The sequence below is a fragment of the Cibotium barometz genome, chromosome 59, assembly GCF_041138505.1.
Source record: "Cibotium barometz isolate CiBa-2024 chromosome 59, ASM4113850v1, whole genome shotgun sequence".
Taxonomy (NCBI): domain Eukaryota; kingdom Viridiplantae; phylum Streptophyta; class Polypodiopsida; order Cyatheales; family Cibotiaceae; genus Cibotium; species Cibotium barometz.
In genome coordinates, this window is record NC_141104.1 from 24,621,623 (window position 1) to 24,642,394 (window position 20,772).

The window sequence follows — 20,772 nt, forward strand, 5'->3', positions numbered from 1 at the left end:
GGGTGGCAGTATGAGGACCTGCCACCATGCTATTACTCATTTTGAAAATTACCTCTCTCTACACTCTCTCTCTAGAAATAGGCGCCCCCCTTCAAGAGAGCCTATTTTTGTTATTCTCTCTAACTTTTTGCTTGGTGAGAGTGCTGATTTTCATTCCCTCTTGCTCCCAACTCCAATGGAAAGCTTGAAGATTCTTCCTTTCACAGTTAAGCCTCCAGTTGCTCACCTTTTCACCCTATCTCTCTCTTCTAAATGAATATGGAGTCTCCTAACCATTCTACCGCCCCCAAATTCTGCTGAAACCCTAATTTTCAGAAACCCTAATTCTGCAGAAACCCTAATTTCAGAAACCCTAATTTTGGAGGAAACCATACCAAGCTGTGCCCCTTACTCATAGGCATCTAAAGAGCCCAAAATGCCCAATTTTGGACTCATATAACCTGCTTAAAACCCTAAAAATCAGAAACCCTAATTTCAGCCGGAAGTGGAAAACGGTCACATTCAAGCTGTAGTTCGTCCGCACGGAGGTGGAGCTCGACATTGATCGTCCAATACTTGGTAAGAGCATTTTGCAAGCAATTTTCAATTTGAGATTCGAATGCTTTGTCAATATGGTCTCCTATGTCTCGGTCCTGGCACACACATGTGTATGTGTATGGATGCCAGTGGAGCATAGCTGCGTTTGACAAGCTTCAAGGAATCAAGGAACGAAGCTACTCTCAAGTGAAGCTATGGATTCCATCGTCTACGACAAATTTGTTTGCAATGCTGTTTTCATGATCATGGATGCACTTGAACAGTTTGGCATGTGAATGCCCGTGAGGCTTGTAACAGTTTTCCTTGATAATAAAATCTATTACAAGGGGGGTCGGCCCTTTCCGGCCCTAGTGCAGTGTGCAAAAATAGAATTCAGCTTCTTACTCTATTGTGTTGCGCCATTTAAAATTGTTTAATTATGTTAATAGCTTAAGTGTTTGCCAAGATTGTGCTCAACCCCGACCGGGGGAATCTCACTTAAATACACTAAGATTTGATAGACACTTGCTCAAATACAAGAAGTAAATTGTTGAATTGACAAGAGACACACAATGAGCCGGAACGGCCGACCCCTCCCTCAAATAAAGTATATTGATCTTGGGAGAATCAAGTACATAGTGTCATGGGCATTTCTGACCAGATTTCCATACCAACGCATATGAATACAGTATTGCAAACAAGTGGTTGTCGATGTAGACTTGCAACCCACACTACCCTCTCAAGTGCCCATGTTCCCTACCATCTGCTCTCTATTGTTCCACCAACACATGGTAGCAACAATTTGCAAGAGAGCACGTAGGACGAGAACACTACACAAGGTATGTGATCTTGTAATCCGATTCCTCCCTCCTGCTACTTGCTCCCATATTTAAGCATAAAAGCTTACAAATAGCAAGTAGAGTCGCTGACAACGGAAGTCTTCGCGATGGAAGTCCTTGGAGTGTTGAGATCTTTGATTTGTCGCCTTTCTTCGCGACAAAAGTCTTCAAGAGGATGAAAGGAACCTTGGGAAAGCTTCCCCTATGGTTCAACTTGAGAAAGGAGAGCTGAAATTAGGGTTTTCAGCAAAAAGACCAGAAATTACAGCAATAAAAAGAGCTGTTTTGCTGAATTTCAGTCATTGGGAGTCTGTAGGAGAGTGATTAGCATCCGGAAACACTCTAGGAAGCTTGGAAAACACCCTAGCAAGTTGGGTATTGCTATGGAGAGCTTGGAAATGGAGAGAGATGCTGGAAAAACAGAGTTTTCAGCCTCCAAAAATCTTCATGAAGAGAATACGAATTTTCTCTTAATAAGCAAGTGAATTGGGGTCCAATCAGGTGAAGGGACATGGTGAGATGCCCATTTATGAGTCCTGGACAGGTCCTGGACATTGAGTCTTGTCCACCTCGGGACTTCAGTGAGTGTGAACTTGGAAGCGGTCATAATTTATAAGTGACTTCTGGGCTCCCAAACTTTAATGAAGTGGGAACGCACTCACTTATAAATATTGGCTAAGTCCTAAGGGCTATTTGAGCCTAGATTAGGTAATACTTACCACCTGTTCACATGCCACACAACCATGTCAGTAGACAGTTTCACACGCACGGTTCACGGGCGGGCGTCCCCTAGCCCGGAACTACACATAGGTCATGCAAGCATGAAAACAGCATGCAATTTCATTTTTAGGCAAGCACATAAAGATGCTATGCAATGCAGCATTGATACGGACAATCCCCATTCATGAGACTATACCAAAATAGACGTGCTCCAGGCAAGTACACGAGGTACCAGACCCAATGGAACACCAATCCACCAAGCATTTCCGGGCATGTACACGGAGGCACAACTCCCAACGGAAAGCCAAGTCTACAGTATCACATGAGTGGCATCAATCCCCGGCATAAACAACTGCCATGGACACCAGTCCAATGTACATACATGATGAGAAAGCACGGGTGGACCAATTGGGTGGCCAAATGGTGACATCCCCCCCGCCTTCTAAACAGTTGTCCGCAACTGAAAAGCATCCAAATATGTCTGAAGCACATGCGGGCAATCTCTGAAGAACTCTTCATCTACCCATTTAGCATCAATGGAAAGATAGTTCTTAAACTTCACAAGGTAACGCCTCACAACTTTGCCTGCAGCAAGCTTGCGTTCCTTGTGATACACAATCTGCTCTGGCTCCAAGATCTCCTCAAGCTCACCCACTTCTGGTGGATCCTCAAAGACGATTGCACTGGGCTCCAGCCCTACATACTTGCGAAGGAGACTCACATGAAAAGCAGTGTATATGTGCCAATGCTTAGGTAATGCCAATCTGAAAGCCACTTCATTGATCTTCTCGATCACTCGAAAAGGCCCATAGTACGTGGTTACAAGCTTAGGATATGCATCCTCTTTGCCGGGCCTCTTGCAAATCTTGCTTTCTCAAATTTCAGCAATACCCAATCATTCTCTTTAACATCCAATTGCCTTCTATGCTTGTCGGGAGCCTTTTAATGCTCGTCTTGTGACCTTGCAATGACTGTCCGCACCTGAGCAAAAGCGATAAATATCCAAGTCTGTTACATACTCATCAGCTGCAAAAATCTCATCCTTTCTGCGAAGGATGGGTGGCAAAAGCACCTTACCATAAACAATCTCAAATAGGGCCTTTCCCGAAGATGCATGCACCGTGTTGTTATATGCAAATTCCACAAGCAGTAAGTACTTCTCCCAAGAAGACTCTGATCCGCTACATAACATTTCAAGAGATCCAACACAGCTAAATTTGCAGCCTCACTTTGCCCATCCGTTTGAGGGTGATAAGCTGATGAGAAGTGCAATTTGGTGCCCATATTACCAAATAAGGCCAAAAGAGACTTGTAGTCCTGGAATCTCTATCCCCCACAATGGACTTCGGCATTCCATGATGTTTGAACACTCGTGCAAGATATATTTTAACCATATGCTCAGCTTTGATGGTCTTTTTGACCGGCAAGTAGTGAGCTTGCTTGCTAAACCTGTCCACAATTGTTCAAATTGCATCATTACACTGTTGGGTCCGTGGCAAGTCCATAATGAAATCCATTGTAATACTTTCCCATGGCTGTGTGGGAATAGGCAATGGCTGAAGGAAAGCTGGTGCCTTTTGCCTATCAAATTTGACCTTTTGACAAGTGATACATGCACGTACATGTGCCTCTATGTCCTTCCACATACCTGGCCAAAAAAAATACCGCTCAATCATGTGCGTAGTAGGCATTATGCCTCTATGACCAGCATGGAGAAGCATGGCACTCATCCAAAACCTTTTGCCTCATGTCAGACACCACACATAGGCAATTATCTTTCATGAGATAACCCTCTTTGATCACATATGAGGCATGTGCATGACCAACCATCAAATCAGCCCAAATAGTGGCAAAATCAACATCCGTATGATAGAAATCACGCATAGTAGACAAGTCCCAATGAGAGGCAACCGAGATAGCTGCTACATACGGCTTTCGTGATAATGCATCGGCCACTACATTCTTCTTTCCTCGGGTGTGCAAGATCTGAAAATGAAACATAGAGAGGAAATTGGCCATCCTCATATGCTTCTCTGACAACTTTGTTTGAGCAAGAAAATACCTCAAACTCTGGTGATCTGTCTTCACAGTGAAATCAACCCCAAGAAGGTAATGTTTCCATATAGTAAGTGCATGAATTACAGCCAAGAGCTCTCTCTCATAAATGCCAAGAGATAGCTCTGCATCATGCAATCTACGACTCTCATAAGCCACGGCATGTCCCTCTTAATTTAGGACAGCTCCTATGCAATTTCCAGATGCATCACATTCCACACAAAAAGGCTTTTGCAAATCCGGAATGATCAACACTGGACCATGAGTAGTTGCATATTTCAATTTGAGGAATGCATCTCTCTCTACATTAGTCCATTTGAACACGGCCTTCTTCTTTGTCAAATCATGTAAAGAAGAAGCAATCCATGCAAAGTGCCGAATGAACCTGCGGTAGTAAGAGCATAATCCAAGAAAACTACGGATCTCATGCACCGAACTCAATTCGAGCCAGTTCCGAATTGCATCAATCTTTTCAGGATCCATCCGCACTCCATCTTTGGACACAATATGCCCAAGATAATGTATCTCTGACAAGAAGAACTCACTCTTCTTTGCATTTATGGAGAGTTTATGCTTACGGAGTTCTTTAAAAACAATGGCCAAATAAGTTCTATGCTCTTCTTCGGTCTTCGAGAAGACTAGGATGTCATCAAAGAAGACACCTGTAAATTTTCTGTACCCACAGAATATGTGATCCATCATTCTATTAAATGTAGCTCGGACATTTGTAAGACCAAAAGACATAACAAGATACTCATAAAGCCCAAATGCTGTCCTGAAAGCGGTTTTGTGTACATCCTCAGGCACTACACGCACTTGATGATACCCACTCTTGAGATCAATTCGGCTAAAGCATGCCGATCCATCCAACTTGTCAAGGATGTCGTCTATGCGTGGAATCGGAAACCGATTCTTCATGGTAAGCTTTTCAAAGCTCTATAATCCACACACATACGAAAGGATCCATCCTTCTTTTGAGCCAAGAGGACGAGTGAACAATATGGGAAAGAGCTTGGCTGAGCCAAACCCTTCTCAAGAAGCTCATTCACTTGCTTCATGATCTCCTCTTTTTGGGATGCACTTACATGATAGGCTGGCCTATTAGGTGGTGAGCTACCCGGCACAAGATCAATGCGATGATCTTCCGGTCGTTCAGGTGGTAACTCATTGGGTAACTCATCAGCAAAACAATCATTGTGCTCTTGCAAAAATTTCAGCCTATCATTACGAAGAGTGTTTACATGTACATTATTTTCCTCAACATGATCTCGTACAAAAATCAAATACGCAAAAACACTCTTTTTCATTACTTTCTTAATTTGTACATGAGATACAAGGGGAATGGTATCACCCTCTTCACTAGCATCAATTACATGTTCTCGGCCTTTATGCATGAAGGTGATCCTGTTGGTCTTGTAAGCCTTGCAAGGATCAATACGTGTATACCAAGGCTTTTCAAGCAATACATCACAACCATTCAAAGCGCCACAAGAAAATCCTGATGATCCACATAGCCTTGAATGTGTGTGCAACTTGCCAAAAATAGACATGACCTGCACTTCTCTACCAACAAAGGCAGCCCCTGCTTCAATTTGAGGACCCATGTCCTCCACTTCAATACCCAAAGCAGCTGCCATCTGAGTGGATATGAAATTTTCAGATGCACAATCATCAAACATGAACAAAGCGGGCTGATCTTTGAGCTGTCCCCAAGCTTTACATACAACCCTATCTTTACTATCATGTGAAGTGTTACCCTGCACATCCGAAACCATATGCACATTAGGCTTTGATGCGTTTGCATTATTAAGCTTCTTCTTGTTTGCGCATGCCTTTGCAATATGCTCGGTGCTACCACAAGTAATGCATTTTCCCTCACTCATATATTGCTTTTTCTGTTCCAGAGTGAGACCGTACTCTCTTAGTTTGAAGAGAGGCTTCTTGGTAGTGTTATTTTGAGTCTTTGGACCATTTTTATCTTAGTTTTGGTCCTTTTTAGGTGGCTGTCTGTCACCAGGAGGTGAAACTTTTTGCAGTTGATTTCCTTATTTACATTTCTTTTTAAATATATATATATATATTTTTCTTTTCTTTCTCTTTGGTTGCTGTTGTTTTCCCCCGGGATCTCTTGGAAGGGCTTGGGCCATTGCAATGTCAGAATGGGTCAGCCAGTGGGACTTTGGACCAGTGGTTGGCTAAGCCTGAGAACTGCACTGAAAGATGAATGACAGTGTCCAGGACATGGGCACTGAAAGATGAATGACAGTGTCCAGGACATGGGCACTAAAGGATGAAGGACAGTGTCCAGGACATGGCCACTGAATGAGGGTATAGGCCAGTTTACACTAGTAAGTGGCCGCCACCGAAATGTGAATGTATCTTGAATTCTAAGCAAATTCTGAAGTGACCATAGTGGTCAAAGATGGTCAGGAGACCAAAAGGAATGCAGATGACATCATCCCTAAAATTTAGGGAACTGCTATTTTTGGCAGTGTCGGAATTGAAAAGTGTTCGCGTCAGTTTGTGCGGAATGTCGAGGGGACCAAAAACTGACAAAGGACTGTTGTGAGAATGTGAACCAGTCAGGAGATTTTTAGCCTGGAAGATTGCATGTGGAAAAGGCTTAAAAATGTGCCAAGTGTCAAATTTTGGTGCATTTTTCCTCATAGAGAAGAGGGAAGCGTGGGAATTTGGGAAAGGAGGTTCATTTGCAGCAATCGTGTGGTTTTGTTGCAAGAAAAACAGCTATGGTGGTGCACTCCCTTGCCCTACAACTCATGAATTGAGGGTTGAGCTTGTTCCCCACAGCCTCTCTCTCTCTTTCTCTCTCTTGCAGACTATGGAAATGCTTTCATCAGATAAAATCAGGTACAATTGTGTGAATTTCATGCTTATATGCAAAGGCTAGTTGCCTCCTTGAACAGGAACAGGTGTAGTTGGTTCCTACACCAAAGCAGGCACAGAAGAGGGTAATAACCTCTTCAAAACAATGCTGTTTCAGCACTGTTTAGGTGCTGTTTTTGGGCTGTTATGTTGCCCGGTTGATGCCAAAATGCAGTAGGACTTTGCTAAAGTCCTCCAGGACAATACAAGGGTTATTTTGGGTTGAAAACAGAGCTGAAAACAGGTCTGTGCAGAAAATTACAGCAAGCTGAATTCTGATGTTTTGGACTCCATTGGGAAGCTTGATGCCTATGGAAGTGTGCCTGTCAGTTGGGATTCATTCTGAGATGTTATGGAACAGTTTTAATGCAGTTATGCTGGCAAATTTCTCCCAGAATTTGTAAAATTCAGCTGATGCATGTAGAGTGCTTTGTTGCACTTGTGCTTTGTATTTCCCAACCTTTTTAACAATAAAGAAATACCGCAAGGGGCGCCGGACTTCGGGGCCAATGTGTTGTTGAGCAAGGGAGCGAGGATTCTGTGAATGTGTGTCTCAGTAAGTCCAGGTTATTTGTGAATGAATTACCGCTTTATGTGTCCATAGACCGGTTTTATGGTTCCATTGCCGGGATAGGGTCCTCTTTTCTACAAGAGCCCGGACACGGATTGGATTGGGTGAACAGGAGACACACATAGTGAGGTACAACTGATTACAGGTGAGAAAGAGTACGGTCTCTTTCTTTGGATACAGGTTCCCTTACTTTTTCAGTTGACAGTATGACAGACAAAGGGAAAGGCAAGCTCCCTGCCGAGGAGAGTTCCTCTTCTACTCGCAGACAGCATATGGAGGTGACAGGTGCCCAGGTGTCAACCTCTGCTCGGATGGAGCCAGTAGTACAGCCAGTCTTGTTAGAGGAAGAACAGGAACAAGAGGATTTATTTCATGCGCAGCTCCTGAGCATGGTTGGTACCTTTGAACAGTTGGTGAAGAATCCCAGGATGAAGAGGTATTTGCAGTCAAGGACAGGGGATTCCCAGGCTGAATCATCTCAACATGCAGTTGAGAGGGCACAGGAACAAATGCCAAGGATGCCACAGCATGTAGAGCAGACACCAGCAGTGGCAGCTGATCCAGTGCAGCATGTTACACAGGCACAGGTACATGTATTTAATGGCCAGGAAAGTAATGTGCAAAGGGTCATGCCGACCATTCCTCCATTCGTTGCTTTCCAGCCTGGCTATTTTGGTGGTGGATCTGTTTTTCAGGCCATGGCTAGGCCGCCCACAGTTTTGCCAGGATTGATGTCAAGAGGGTCACCAGGAATGATGCCTATGGAAGCTGTGAACCCTCTTTATGCCAATATAGGTGTGCAGCCCGGATTTCAAACTTATTTTAGTCCAGTTTTGGGGCCCGCAGCACCTGTCAGTGTGGCTGAATTTTCTCAACCTAGTGGACAAAGAGCAGTAAGGACTGATGCAGAAAAGGTGCAAAAGGATTACAAAGAAGGAGGTCAAGCAGTAAAGTTTGAGACTTTCAGTGGGATGCAGGACAAATTGAAAGCGCTGACTTTTATTCAGCAGTTTGATGCAGCATACACTGGGGGTAACTTTACAGAGTCTTCAAAGGTGCGGAAGGCTGCTACTTTCTTGAAAGGCAATGCATTGCAGTGGTGGACCTCACTCTTGATGCAAGGACAAGCACCTGCTACATGGGTTCAGTTTAAGCAGCAGTTCTCTTTTGCATGGCTTACAAATACTTTTGAAGTGGATGTTATGACAGCATGGCACAAACTTGATGCAGCCAACTGTGTAAATTTGGAAGAGTATAATAAGAAGTTTTGGGATGCACTCTTGCCAGTAACTTCTTATAGGACAGTGCCATTGTCAGAGCAAATAGAAAAGTATTGTTGTGGTTTGCCCAAAGAAATCAGGGATTATTGCATTAAGACCAATGTTTCTAATATGACTCAGCTCATTGAGAATGCAAACATGGCTAATGCATTGCTACAGGGAGGTTCACGTGGCTTTAAGAGCACAGTGAACAAGGAACCTCAGGGCAAACAGGAACCACTTGTGAAGAGGGATTTCCCACCTAGACCATTCTATAGAAAGAAGCCATTTGAGAAGAAGACTTGGCAATCACAACCTCAGAAAAGTGTTGGTCAAGGCAAAGGACAGAAGAGGCCACTATATGGCAAGTCATTTGAAGAGAGAAAGGCATTGATGCAAGCTGGGAAATGTTTCATCTGTGAACAGAAAGGGCATATGGCTGCAAAATGCCCACAACAGCCAGTAAAAGATGCCGAGGATAAAGAAGGGCCACCCAAGAAGAAGACAATGCCGAGTGCAGGATTGGTACCTGACATGGTTGGTGACCAGCCATGTGATAATGCTACAGAATTGTGCAGAGCATGGGGTAAAATCAGAGATGCTACAGTGCTGATTTTCTTTGACCCTGGTGCTCGAGCCAACTTTATTTCACCGGCATTGGCAGCCAAGTTGGGAATTCGTGCTGAAGAGATGGGACCAGTTGGACAGGCTGATTTGGCATGCCCTGGGCATTCAGTTCCTGTCACTCCTATACTTGGCAAACTTCGTATGCATATACAGAGTTATGTGGACACAGAGGAGTTTCTTATCATGCCCTTGGAAGGATGTGATGTCTTGTTGGGAATTCCATGGTGTCATAGGAAACATGCAGTGTTGGATGCTTTCAACAGGAAAATCACAATTGTACATAGGGACAAGACTCATGTTTTGGATGTGAAGCTGAAAGGAGAGTCTGTCCCAGTTATTTCTGCTTCTGCTATAACTTCAGTAATGAAAAATCATCTTTCTGCGTACTTGGTTTTTGCAAAGCAGATGAATGAAGTTGAAACTGATTTGTCTACACTAGACGAAGGTAGAAAAGCTTTCTTGGATACATTCAGAGACTGTTTTTCAGAGTCTTTACCAAGAGAGTTACCTCCTGAGAGGCCAGAGGATCATGCCATAGATCTTATTCCAGGGTCTAGTTCGCCCAATAGGCCACCGTACAGGGTTAGTGCAGCCCAGCAGAAAGAGATTATGACACAGGTTAATGAGCTGTTAGAGAAGGGACTAATTCAGCCCAGTAGTTCCCCGTTTTGTTCACCTGTGTTACTAGTACAGAAGAAAGACGGTTCATGGCGAATGTGTATTGACTACAGAGCCTTGAACAAGAACACGATCAAGAATAGATTTCCGATTCCGCGCATAGATGATATTCTTGATCGTTTGCAAGGAGCAGAAATGTTTAGCAAGATAGATTTGAAGAGTGGGTACCATCAGATTAGAATCAGACCTGAGGATGTGCACAAGACTGCATTTCGCACTACATTTGGTCTCTATGAGTTCTTAGTCATGCCTTTTGGATTGACAAATGCTCCTGCCACATTTAACAGAATGATGGATAGAATTTTCCGTCCTTACAGAAGCTTTGTGGGCACATTCTTTGATGACATGATAGTCTATTCAAAGAGTGAAGAGGAGCACAGAGACCATCTGACAGCAGTCTTTAATGAGCTGAAACACAACAGATTGCTCATTAATGGCAAGAAGAGTGAATTCTTTCTGAAAGAAATTCACTTCCTTGGGCACATTGTATCAAAGGATGGTGTCACAATGGATCCTGTTAAGATTGAAGCAATCGTTTCATGGCCAGATTTACAGACTGTGCATGATGTTCGCAGTTTTCTTGGCCTTTTGCAGAGATTGCTTCACCATTACATGCGCTTGAAAAGAAGGCTATTAAATGGCAATGGACAGATAAAGAGAAATCAGCATTTAGATGCCTGAAACAGAAAATGACTACAGATCCTGTGTTGACATTGCCAGATTTGTCTAAATCATTTGTTGTGCAGTGTGATGCATGTGGGAACAGCATTGGTGCTGTCTTGATGCAGAATGGCCGAGTCGTGGCATATGAGAGTAGAATACTCTCTGACATTGAGAAGAACTATCAGATTTATGAGAAAGAGCTGTTAGCTGTGATCCATGCACTTACCAGTTGGAAACACTATTTGCTTGGTGCTGATTTTGTTGTGCAAACGGATCATCAGACGCTCAGATACTTTCTCACACATGCAAAGTTGTCAGAAAAACACATGCGCTGGGCAAATTTTCTGTCAATGTTCCATTTTCAGATAGTGCATGTAGAAGGCAAGAAGAATGTGGTTGCAGATGCATTGTCTCGCAAACCACAAGTGTCAGCTGTTTCTATTTCTTATCACCAAGAATTGGATGATATGAAAGAGCAGTATGCCAGTGATGAAGATTTTTCCAGAATCTATGAGCAGCTAATGAATAATCAACATCATGATCACTATGTTCTGAAAGACGGCTTTCTCATGATGCATGGAAAGCTATGTGTGACTAAGCAGTTAAGGCCAAAAGTAATGCTAGAAAGTCATGCTCCACCGTATGCTGGACATCGAGGCATTGATGCTACAGTGAAAGCGGTAGAGACTTTCTTTTATTGGCCAGCTTTGAGACGTGATCTTGATGCTTATGTTAGATCTTGCCTAGTATGCCAGAAAGTCAAGTTTGATAGACAGAAGGCACCTGGGTTATTGCAACCACTGCCTATTCCAGAGAGACCATGGGAAAGTATTGCCATGGACTTCATTTTTGATCTTCCAAGGACAACGACAGGGAATGATGGAATCTGGACTGTTATATGCAGATTCAGTAAGCAGGCACACTTCATTCCTGTTAGAAAGAAGATAAAGCCTGAGCACATGGTTAAGATTTTCATGCAGAATATCTTTAAATACCATGGTATGCCACAGTCTATTGTCAGTGATAGAGACCCAAGGATGACTAGCTTGTTTTGGAAAGCATTGTTTGAGAATATGGGCACGACCTTGAAATTCTCATCTTCTTTTCATCCTCAAACTGATGGGCAGTCTGAAGAGGCTAACTCTACTGTTTTGGATCTGCTGAAATGTTATGTGTCAGAACATAAGGCAACTTGGGAGCATTATTTGCCATTAGTAGAGTATGCTTACAACAATACGGTGCACTCCTCTACTGGTAAGGCACCTTTTGAAATTGTCGAAGGTGGCAAGAAAGTACCTCCCATTCTGCAGACAAAGGATAAGATATTTGAAGCAGATCGGTATGTTGAGGGATGGCAAGAAGCGTATAAGAAGGTCAAATATGCCTTGGAAAAGTCACAAGCTAAGTAGAAAAGAGCTGCTGACATGCATCGTCGAGAGCTCTTGTTTAAAGAGAATGACTGGGTCTTATTGCGCTTTGAAAAGGCACGACTGAGAAAAAGAAAGGGCAAGGAACGTCTGTTTCCTAAGCTCAGTATGCGATATTATGGTCCTTTCCAAGTCTCAAAGAAGATAAGTGATGTAGCATACAGGCTGAAATTGCCAGAAACCTGGAAGATACATAATGCATTTCATGTGAGCCTTTTGAGGCCTTTTATTGGCAATGTGCCAGAAGATATAGTGCCAGAGGAACAGCCTGAAGTGGAGGAATAGGATGAAATTCTGGTTCCTGAGCAGATTCTGGCCCATAAAGACAGAAAAGTGAAAGGACAAGTTGCAAGAAGATACTTGGTGAAATTCAGAAATTATTCACCAATGGATGCTAAATGGATGGATGAGGTTGAACTGGCTGATTCACCTCAGTTAATGCAACTTTACAAGGAAGCCTTCCTGTTAGAACCTGCAGTGGTTTAATATGCTTTTTGAAGCTGAATTCTAAATGACCTGTACATTTGTATTATATGTTTGGCAATGTACAGTTTTGACATTTGTTGTCAATGACTTAATCAATGAATGAACTTTCAGTGTTTTGAAGTTGTATCTGTTACGCTTCAAATGAATGATTTACATGTTGTGACACTAATAGTACAAGATATATGCTATCGCCCTGTGTTGCATCCGGAAACATGTATTTGAAAGGCTTGAACCTGCGATGGCACAAATGGTAGTGGGGAATTCCTATCATCGCCCCGTGTCATGCGTTGGCAGGAGATACATGCGATGACACTAATCACCTGGGGAATCTTGTGATCGTCCTGTGTCATCCGTTTGCATGTGGACTTGCAATCGAGGTCGCTTGCTTCTTTCAAGAGGGGGGTATGTCACCAGGAGGTGAAACTTTTTGCAGTTGATTTCCTTATTTACATTTCTTTTTAAATATATATATATATATATATATATTTTTCTTTTCTTTCTCTTTGGTTGCTGTTGTTTTCCCCCGGGATCTCTTGGAAGGGCTTGGGCCATTGCAATGTCAGAATGGGTCAGCCAGTGGGACTTTGGACCAGTGGTTGGCTAAGCCTGAGAACTGCACTGAAAGATGAATGACAGTGTCCAGGACATGGGCACTGAAAGATGAATGACAGTGTCCAGGACATGGGCACTAAAGGATGAAGGACAGTGTCCAGGACATGGCCACTGAATGAGGGTATAGGCCAGTTTACACTAGTAAGTGGCCGCCACCGAAATGTGAATGTATCTTGAATTCTAAGCAAATTCTGAAGTGACCATAGTGGTCAAAGATGGTCAGGAGACCAAAAGGAATGCAGATGACATCATCCCTAAAATTTAGGGAACTGCTATTTTTGGCAGTGTCGGAATTGAAAAGTGTTCGCGTCAGTTTGTGCGGAATGTCGAGGGGACCAAAAACTGACAAAGGACTGTTGTGAGAATGTGAACCAGTCAGGAGATTTTTAGCCTGGACGATTGCATGTGGAAAAGGCTTAAAAATGTGCCAAGTGTCAAATTTTGGTGCATTTTTCCTCATAGAGAAGAGGGAAGCGTGGGAATTTGGGAAAGGAGGTTCATTTGCAGCAATCGTGTGGTTTTGTTGCAAGAAAAACAGCTATGGTGGTGCACTCCCTTGCCCTACAACTCATGAATTGAGGGTTGAGCTTGTTCCCCACAGCCTCTCTCTCTCTTTCTCTCTCTTGCAGACTATGGAAATGCTTTCATCAGATAAAATCAGGTACAATTGTGTGAATTTCATGCTTATATGCAAAGGCTAGTTGCCTCCTTGAACAGGAACAGGTGTAGTTGGTTCCTACACCAAAGCAGGCACAGAAGAGGGTAATAACCTCTTCAAAACAATGCTGTTTCAGCACTGTTTAGGTGCTGTTTTTGGGCTGTTATGTTGCCCGGTTGATGCCAAAATGCAGTAGGACTTTGCTAAAGTCCTCCAGGACAATACAAGGGTTATTTTGGGTTGAAAACAGAGCTGAAAACAGGTCTGTGCAGAAAATTACAGCAAGCTGAATTCTGATGTTTTGGACTCCATTGGGAAGCTTGATGCCTATGGAAGTGTGCCTGTCAGTTGGGATTCATTCTGAGATGTTATGGAACAGTTTTAATGCAGTTATGCTGGCAAATTTCTCCCAGAATTTGTAAAATTCAGCTGATGCATGTAGAGTGCTTTGTTGCACTTGTGCTTTGTATTTCCCAACCTTTTTAACAATAAAGAAATACCGCAAGGGGCGCCGGACTTCGGGGCCAATGTGTTGTTGAGCGAGGGAGCGAGGATTCTGTGAATGTGTGTCTCAGTAAGTCCAGGTTATTTGTGAATGAATTACCGCTTTATGTGTCCATAGACCGGTTTTACTGTCCATCATTTTGCAGGTTTTGGACAGTCCTCTCTTTGCCTTGAAATGAGGGTTTAGCCTTATTGGATCGACTCGATTTGAGTTCCAATTGTTCGGTGACAGTGGCAGCTGCGATTAATTGGTGTAAGGTATGACCAGGATACACTTGTAATCCCGCTTTGTACACGGGTTGCAATCCCAATTGAAACCTTCTCTTCCTTTCCGCCTCGGTGACATGCATAAATGGAGACACCTCCAAGAGCACTTTCCAAAACTTTTGTACATATGCATTTACCGATTCCCCCTCATTTTGCTTTACCCAATCCCATTTCATTGTTATCTCATTCAATGCATTGGGAGGCAAGAATTGAGCATAGAACCTCTCCTTGAACTCTTCCCATGATCTAACAGGATTTGGTGAGAGCTTCTCCGTGAGCCACCAATGGACAACAGTGCCTTTCATGAACAGAAAGCAATATCGAACTGGGCAATAAAAGCAAGTGCCTTTGATGCATTATATTCCCCATGATATGTGTCAAACTTCACAGATTTGTCTCCGGCTTTGAAGTCACGAGACTTTGATGCATGTGTGTGCATCTCAACATGTTTTCCCCCATATTTGTCCATTGGAACAGCCCCTGTGTGACTGGTATCATTTTTTAACCAAAAGGTGATGCATAAGGCATAGATACATGTGCCCTGTAAACATGAGGCATGGCTGACCCCTCAACATGCATTGATACATTTTCAGCCATAACTTCTCCCTCACGAGCACACTCGAAGGCATGAGTGGCATGAAAGATACGTGGAATACTTGCACCAACAGAAAATTGCAGCCCATGTTGCATGTGTTGTGCATGCACATTTTCAGCCGGCAATGGCATTTGACATACATTTTGACCACTGCCACAAACATTGTATCCTTCACCAGCTACATTAGGTGTTCTTGCATGGCGTGAAGTCACTGATTGTTCCTTTCCCATAGCATGGAGATTCATCCTCTTAGACATAAGTTCTTGTTCGAGCACTTGTGGGGATTCCAAGACATGTGGGATGGTTGCCTTTTCTGCATAGACATCCTCCAAGTATGCACGTGTTGCATCCCTCGGTTGCATGTGCAACTCTTGAGCAATCATTGTCATTGCATGATCCATATAAGATTCAGCTTTCTTGGCCTTCAAACGGTCATGTACCAATGGATCCTCGCGGCGGTAGAGATTTAATTTTTCTTGCTGTGCAAGGAGAAGAGCCTGCATACGAGTAAGTTCAGCCCTCAAGACTATGGACTCTTCTTCCTGCATCTTCTCTTTGCCACGGGACAGCTGTCCCACATATTCATGTTCCCTATTGTGCACCACATGAGTTTGCTCATCCTGTAAAGCATTGGAGGCATGCATTTCATTGTCCATGCCTCTTGTGTTAGCATCTCCAACATTCATTGTATGGCTGTATATAATGTTCCAAGTGTTGAGATAGCTAGTGTTCACGGTGATCGTCTCTCACGATAGAAGTGAAAAAGAACCGTATGCTCTGATACCAATGTAGCTTGGTTGAACACAATGCTAATCAATACACTTAAATACACTAAGATTTGATAGACACTTGCTCAAATACAAGAAGTAAATTGCTGAATTGACAAGAGACACACAATGAGCCGGAACGGCCGACCCCTCCCTCAAATAACGTATATTGATCTTGGGAGAATCAAGTACATAGTGTCATGGGCATTTCTGACCAGATTTCCATACCAATGCATATGAATACAGTATTGCAAACAAGTGGTTGTCGATGTAGACTTGCAACCCACACTACCCTCTCAAGTGCCCATGTTCCCTACCATCTGCTCTCTATTGTTCCACCAACACATGGTAGCAACAATCTGCAAGAGAGCACGATTCCTCCCTCCTGCTACTTGCTCCCATATATAAGCATAAAAGCTTACCAATAGCAAGTAGAGTCGATGACAGCGGAAGTCTTCGCGATGGAAGTCCTTGGAGTCTTGAGATCTTTGATTTGTCGCCTTTCTTCACGACAATAGTCTTCAAGAGGATAAAAGGAACCTTGGGAAAGCTTCCCCTATGGTTCAACTTGAGAAAGGAGAGCTGAAATTAGGGTTTTCAGCAAAAAGACCAGAAATTACAGCAATAAAGAGAGCTGTTTTGCTGAATTTCAGTCATTGGGGGTGTGTAGGAGAAAGATTAGCGCCTTTGATGCATTATATTCCCCCATGATATACGTCAAACTTCATAGATTTGTCTCTGACTTTGAAGTCACGAGACCTTGATGCATGTGCCTGCATCTCAGCATGTTTTCTCCCATGTTTATCCATTGGGACAGCCCCTATGACTGGCATCATTTTAGGACCAAAAGGTGATGCATAAAGCATAGATACATGTGTCCTGTAAGCAAAAGGCATGGCAGCCCCTATGACTGGCATCATTTTAGGACCAAAAGGTGATGCATAAGGCATACATACATGTGTCCTGTAAGCATGAGGCATGGCTGGCCCCTCAACATGCATTGATACATTTTCAGCCATAGCTTCTCCCTCACGAGCACACGCAAAGGCATGAGTGGCATGAGAGATACGCAGAATACCTGCACCAACAAAAAATTGCAGTCCATGTTGCATGTGTTGTGCATGCACATTTTTAGCCGGCAATGGCATTTGACATACATTTTGACCACTACGATAAACATTGTATCCTTCACGGGCTACAAAAGGTATTCTTGCATGGCGTGAAGTGGCTGATTGTTCCTCTCCCACATAGGATGGAGATTCATCCTCTTAGACATAAGTTCTTGTTCGGGCACCTGTGGGGATTCCAAGACATGTGGGATGGTTGCCTTTTCTGCATAGGCATCCTCGGTATGATCCAAGTATGCACGTACTGCATCCCTTGGTTGCCTGTGCAACTCTTCAGCAATCATTGCCATTGCATGATCCATATAAGATTCAGCTTTCTTGGCCTTCAAACGGTCATGTACCAATGGATCCTTGCGGCGGTAGAGATTTAATTTTTCTTGCTGTGCATGGAGAAGAGCCTGCATACGAGTAAGTTCAGCCCTCAAGACTATGGACTCTTCTTCCTGCATCTTCTCTTTGCCACGGGACGGTTGTCCCACATATTCATGTTCCCTATTGTGCACCACATGAGTTTCTTATCCTGTAAGGCATGCATTTCATTGTCCCTGCCTCTTGTGTTAGCATCTCCAACATTCATTGTATGGTTGTCCATAATGTTCTAAGTGTAGAGATAGCTAGTGTTCACGGTGATCGTCTCTCGATAGAAGTGAAAGAGAACCGTGTGCTCTGATACCAATGTAACTTGGTTGAACACAATGCTAATCAATATAGTTAAATATACTAAGATTTGATGGACACTTGCTCAAATACAAGAAGTAAATTGCTGAATTGACAAGAGACACACAATGAGCCGGAACGGCCGACCCCTCCCTCAAATAAAGTATATTGATCTTGGGAGAATGAAGTACATAGTGTCATGGGCATTTCTGACCAGATTTCCATACCAATGCATATGAATACAGTATTGCAAACAAGTGGTTGTCGATGTAGACTTGCAACTCACACTACCCTCTCAAGTGCCCATGTTCCCTACCATCTGCTCTCTATTGTTCCACCAACACATGGTAGCAACAATCTGCAAGAGAGCACGTAGGACAAGAGAATACTACACAAGGTATGTGATCTTGTAATCCGGTTCCTCCCTCCTGCTACTTGCTTCCATATTTAAGCATAAAAGCTTACCAATTGCAAGTAGAGTCGATGACAGTGGAAGTCTTCGCGATGGAAGTTCTTGGAGTGATGAGATCTTCGATTTGTCGCATTCTTCGTGACAAAAGTCTTCAAGAGGATGAAGGGAACCTTGGGAAAGCTTCCCCTATGGTTCAACTTGAGAAAGGAGGACTGAAATTAGGGTTTTCAGCAAAAAGACCAAAAATTACAGCAATAAAGATAGTTGTTTTGCTGAATTTCAGTCATTGGGAGTGTGTAGGAGAGTGATTAGCATCCGGAAATACTCTTGGAAGCTTGAGAAACACCTTAGCAAGCTTGAAATGGAGTTGGAAAGGAGAAAGTGCAGAAAATGCAGCCCAACAGTCCTCATGAAGGAGGCGCTAATCTCTAGAGAGAGGAGGAGTGAGGTTGTGAGTTGTCCAGTGTAGGTGGCAGGCAGGTGCTTTGTGGAGCAAGCTAGAGTGGACACATAGCTGGTTACTCCCTTTGTGAACACCGGGCTGGTCATAATTTATAAGTGAGTTTTAGTCGCCCAAAACTTAATGAAGTGTGTATACACTCACTTATAAATTAGTGCTAACTCCTAAGGCTAGGTTTATGACCAATACTTACCACTTGTCACATGCCACATAACCATGTCAGCAGACAGTTTCACACACACGGTTTGCGGGCGGGCGTCCCCTTATCCGAAACTACACATTGATCAAGCAAGCATGAAAACAGCATGCAATTTCAATTGCAAGTAAGCACATAAAGATGCTATGCAATGCAGCAGATGTCACCATTTGGCCACCCAATTGGTCCACCCGTGCTTTCTTATCATGTATGTACATTGGACTGGTGTCCATGGCAGTTGTTTATGCCGGGGATTAATGCCACTCATGTGATACTGTAGACTTGGCTTTCCGTTGGGACTTGAGCCTCCGTGTACATGCCCGGAAATGCTTGGTGGATTGGTATTCCATTGGGTCTGGTACCCCGTGTACTTGCCTGGAGCACGTCTATTTTGGTATAGTCTCATGAACGGGGATTGTCTTTACCAATGCTGCATTGCATAGCATCTTTATGTGCTTGCCTGCAAATGAAATTGCCTCTGTTTTCATGCCTGCATGATCTATGTGTAGTTCCGGGCTAGGAGACGCCTGCCCGTGAACCGTGCGTGTGAAACTGTTTGCTGACATGGTTGTGTGGCATGTGAACAGGTGGTAAGTATTACCCAATCTAGGCTCAAATAGCCCTTAGGACTTAGCCAATATTTATAAGTGAGTGCGTTTCCACTTCATTAAAGTTTGGGCGCCCAAAAGTTACTTATAAATTATGACCGCTTCCAAGTTCACACTCACTGAAGTCCCGAGAGGCAGACAAGACTCAATGTCCAAGACTTGATCCTCCCCTTTTACTCATAAATGGGCATCTCCCCATGTCCCTTCACCTGATTGGACCCCAATTCACTTACTTATTAAGAGAAAATTCGTGTTTTTCTCTTCATGAAGATTTTTGGAGACCGAAAGCTCTGTTTTTCCACCATTTCTATCCATTTCCAAGCTCTCCATAGCCATACCCAACAAGCTAGGGTGTTTTTCAAGCTTCCTAGAGTGTTTCCGGATACTTGCTTTTATTGCCCAGTTTGATATTGCTTTCAGTGATAAGAATTTCACTTAGAAATCCATGATCCGGCATGTAAGCATGTTTATGAAAGGCACTACTGTTCATTGGTGGCTCATGGAGAAGCTCTCACCGAATCTTGTTAGATCATGGGAAGAGTTCAAGGAGAGGTTCTATGCTCAATTCTTGCCTTCCAATGCATTGAATGAGATAACAATGAAGCGGGATTGGGTGAACCGAAATGAGGGAGAATCAGTGAATGCATATGTACAAAAGTTTTGGAAAGTGCTTTTGGAGGTGTCTCTATTTATGCATGTCACCGAGGCGGAAAGGAAGAGAAGGTTTCAATCGGGATTGCAACTCGTGTACAAAGCGGGACTACAAATGTATCCTCGTCATACCTTACACCAACTAATTGCAGCCGCCAATGCCACCGAGCAATTGGAACTCAAATTGAGTCGATCCAATAAGGCTAAACCCTCATTTCAAGGCAAAGAGAGGACTGTCCAAAACCTACAAAATAATAGACAGCCACCTAAAAAGGACCAAAACCAAGATAAAAATGGTCCAAAGGCTCAAAATAACACTACCAAGAAGCGCCCCTTCAAACTGGGAGACTATGGTCTCACTCCGGCGCAGAAAAAGCAATATATGAGTGAGGGGATTTCTGCTTTACTTGTGGTAGCACCGAGCATATTGCAAAGGCATGCCCAAACAAGAAGAAGCGTGATAATGCAAATGCATCAAAGCCTAATATGCATATGGTTCTGGATGTGCAGAGAAACACTTCACATGATGGCAAA

General features: G+C 43.4%; 2 protein-coding genes across 2 annotated transcripts in view; one reads left to right on the top strand and one right to left on the bottom strand.

Moving 5' to 3' along the window:
- ATSTE24 (Peptidase family M48 family protein) overlaps positions 1 to 20,772 on the bottom strand; it is an 88,496-nt gene that overhangs the window by 39,703 nt on the left and 28,021 nt on the right. The gene's annotated exons all lie outside the window — the stretch shown is intronic.
- Positions 6,960 to 12,724, top strand: LOC147605644 (uncharacterized). The gene is made up of 6 exons (XM_086793302.1): positions 6,960 to 10,374; positions 10,743 to 11,060; positions 11,214 to 11,827; positions 11,939 to 12,184; positions 12,296 to 12,391; positions 12,548 to 12,724. Exons 1-6 carry the CDS (start codon positions 7,791 to 7,793, stop codon positions 12,722 to 12,724), a joined length of 4,035 nt encoding a protein of 1,344 aa, XP_086649428.1. The 5' UTR covers positions 6,960 to 7,790.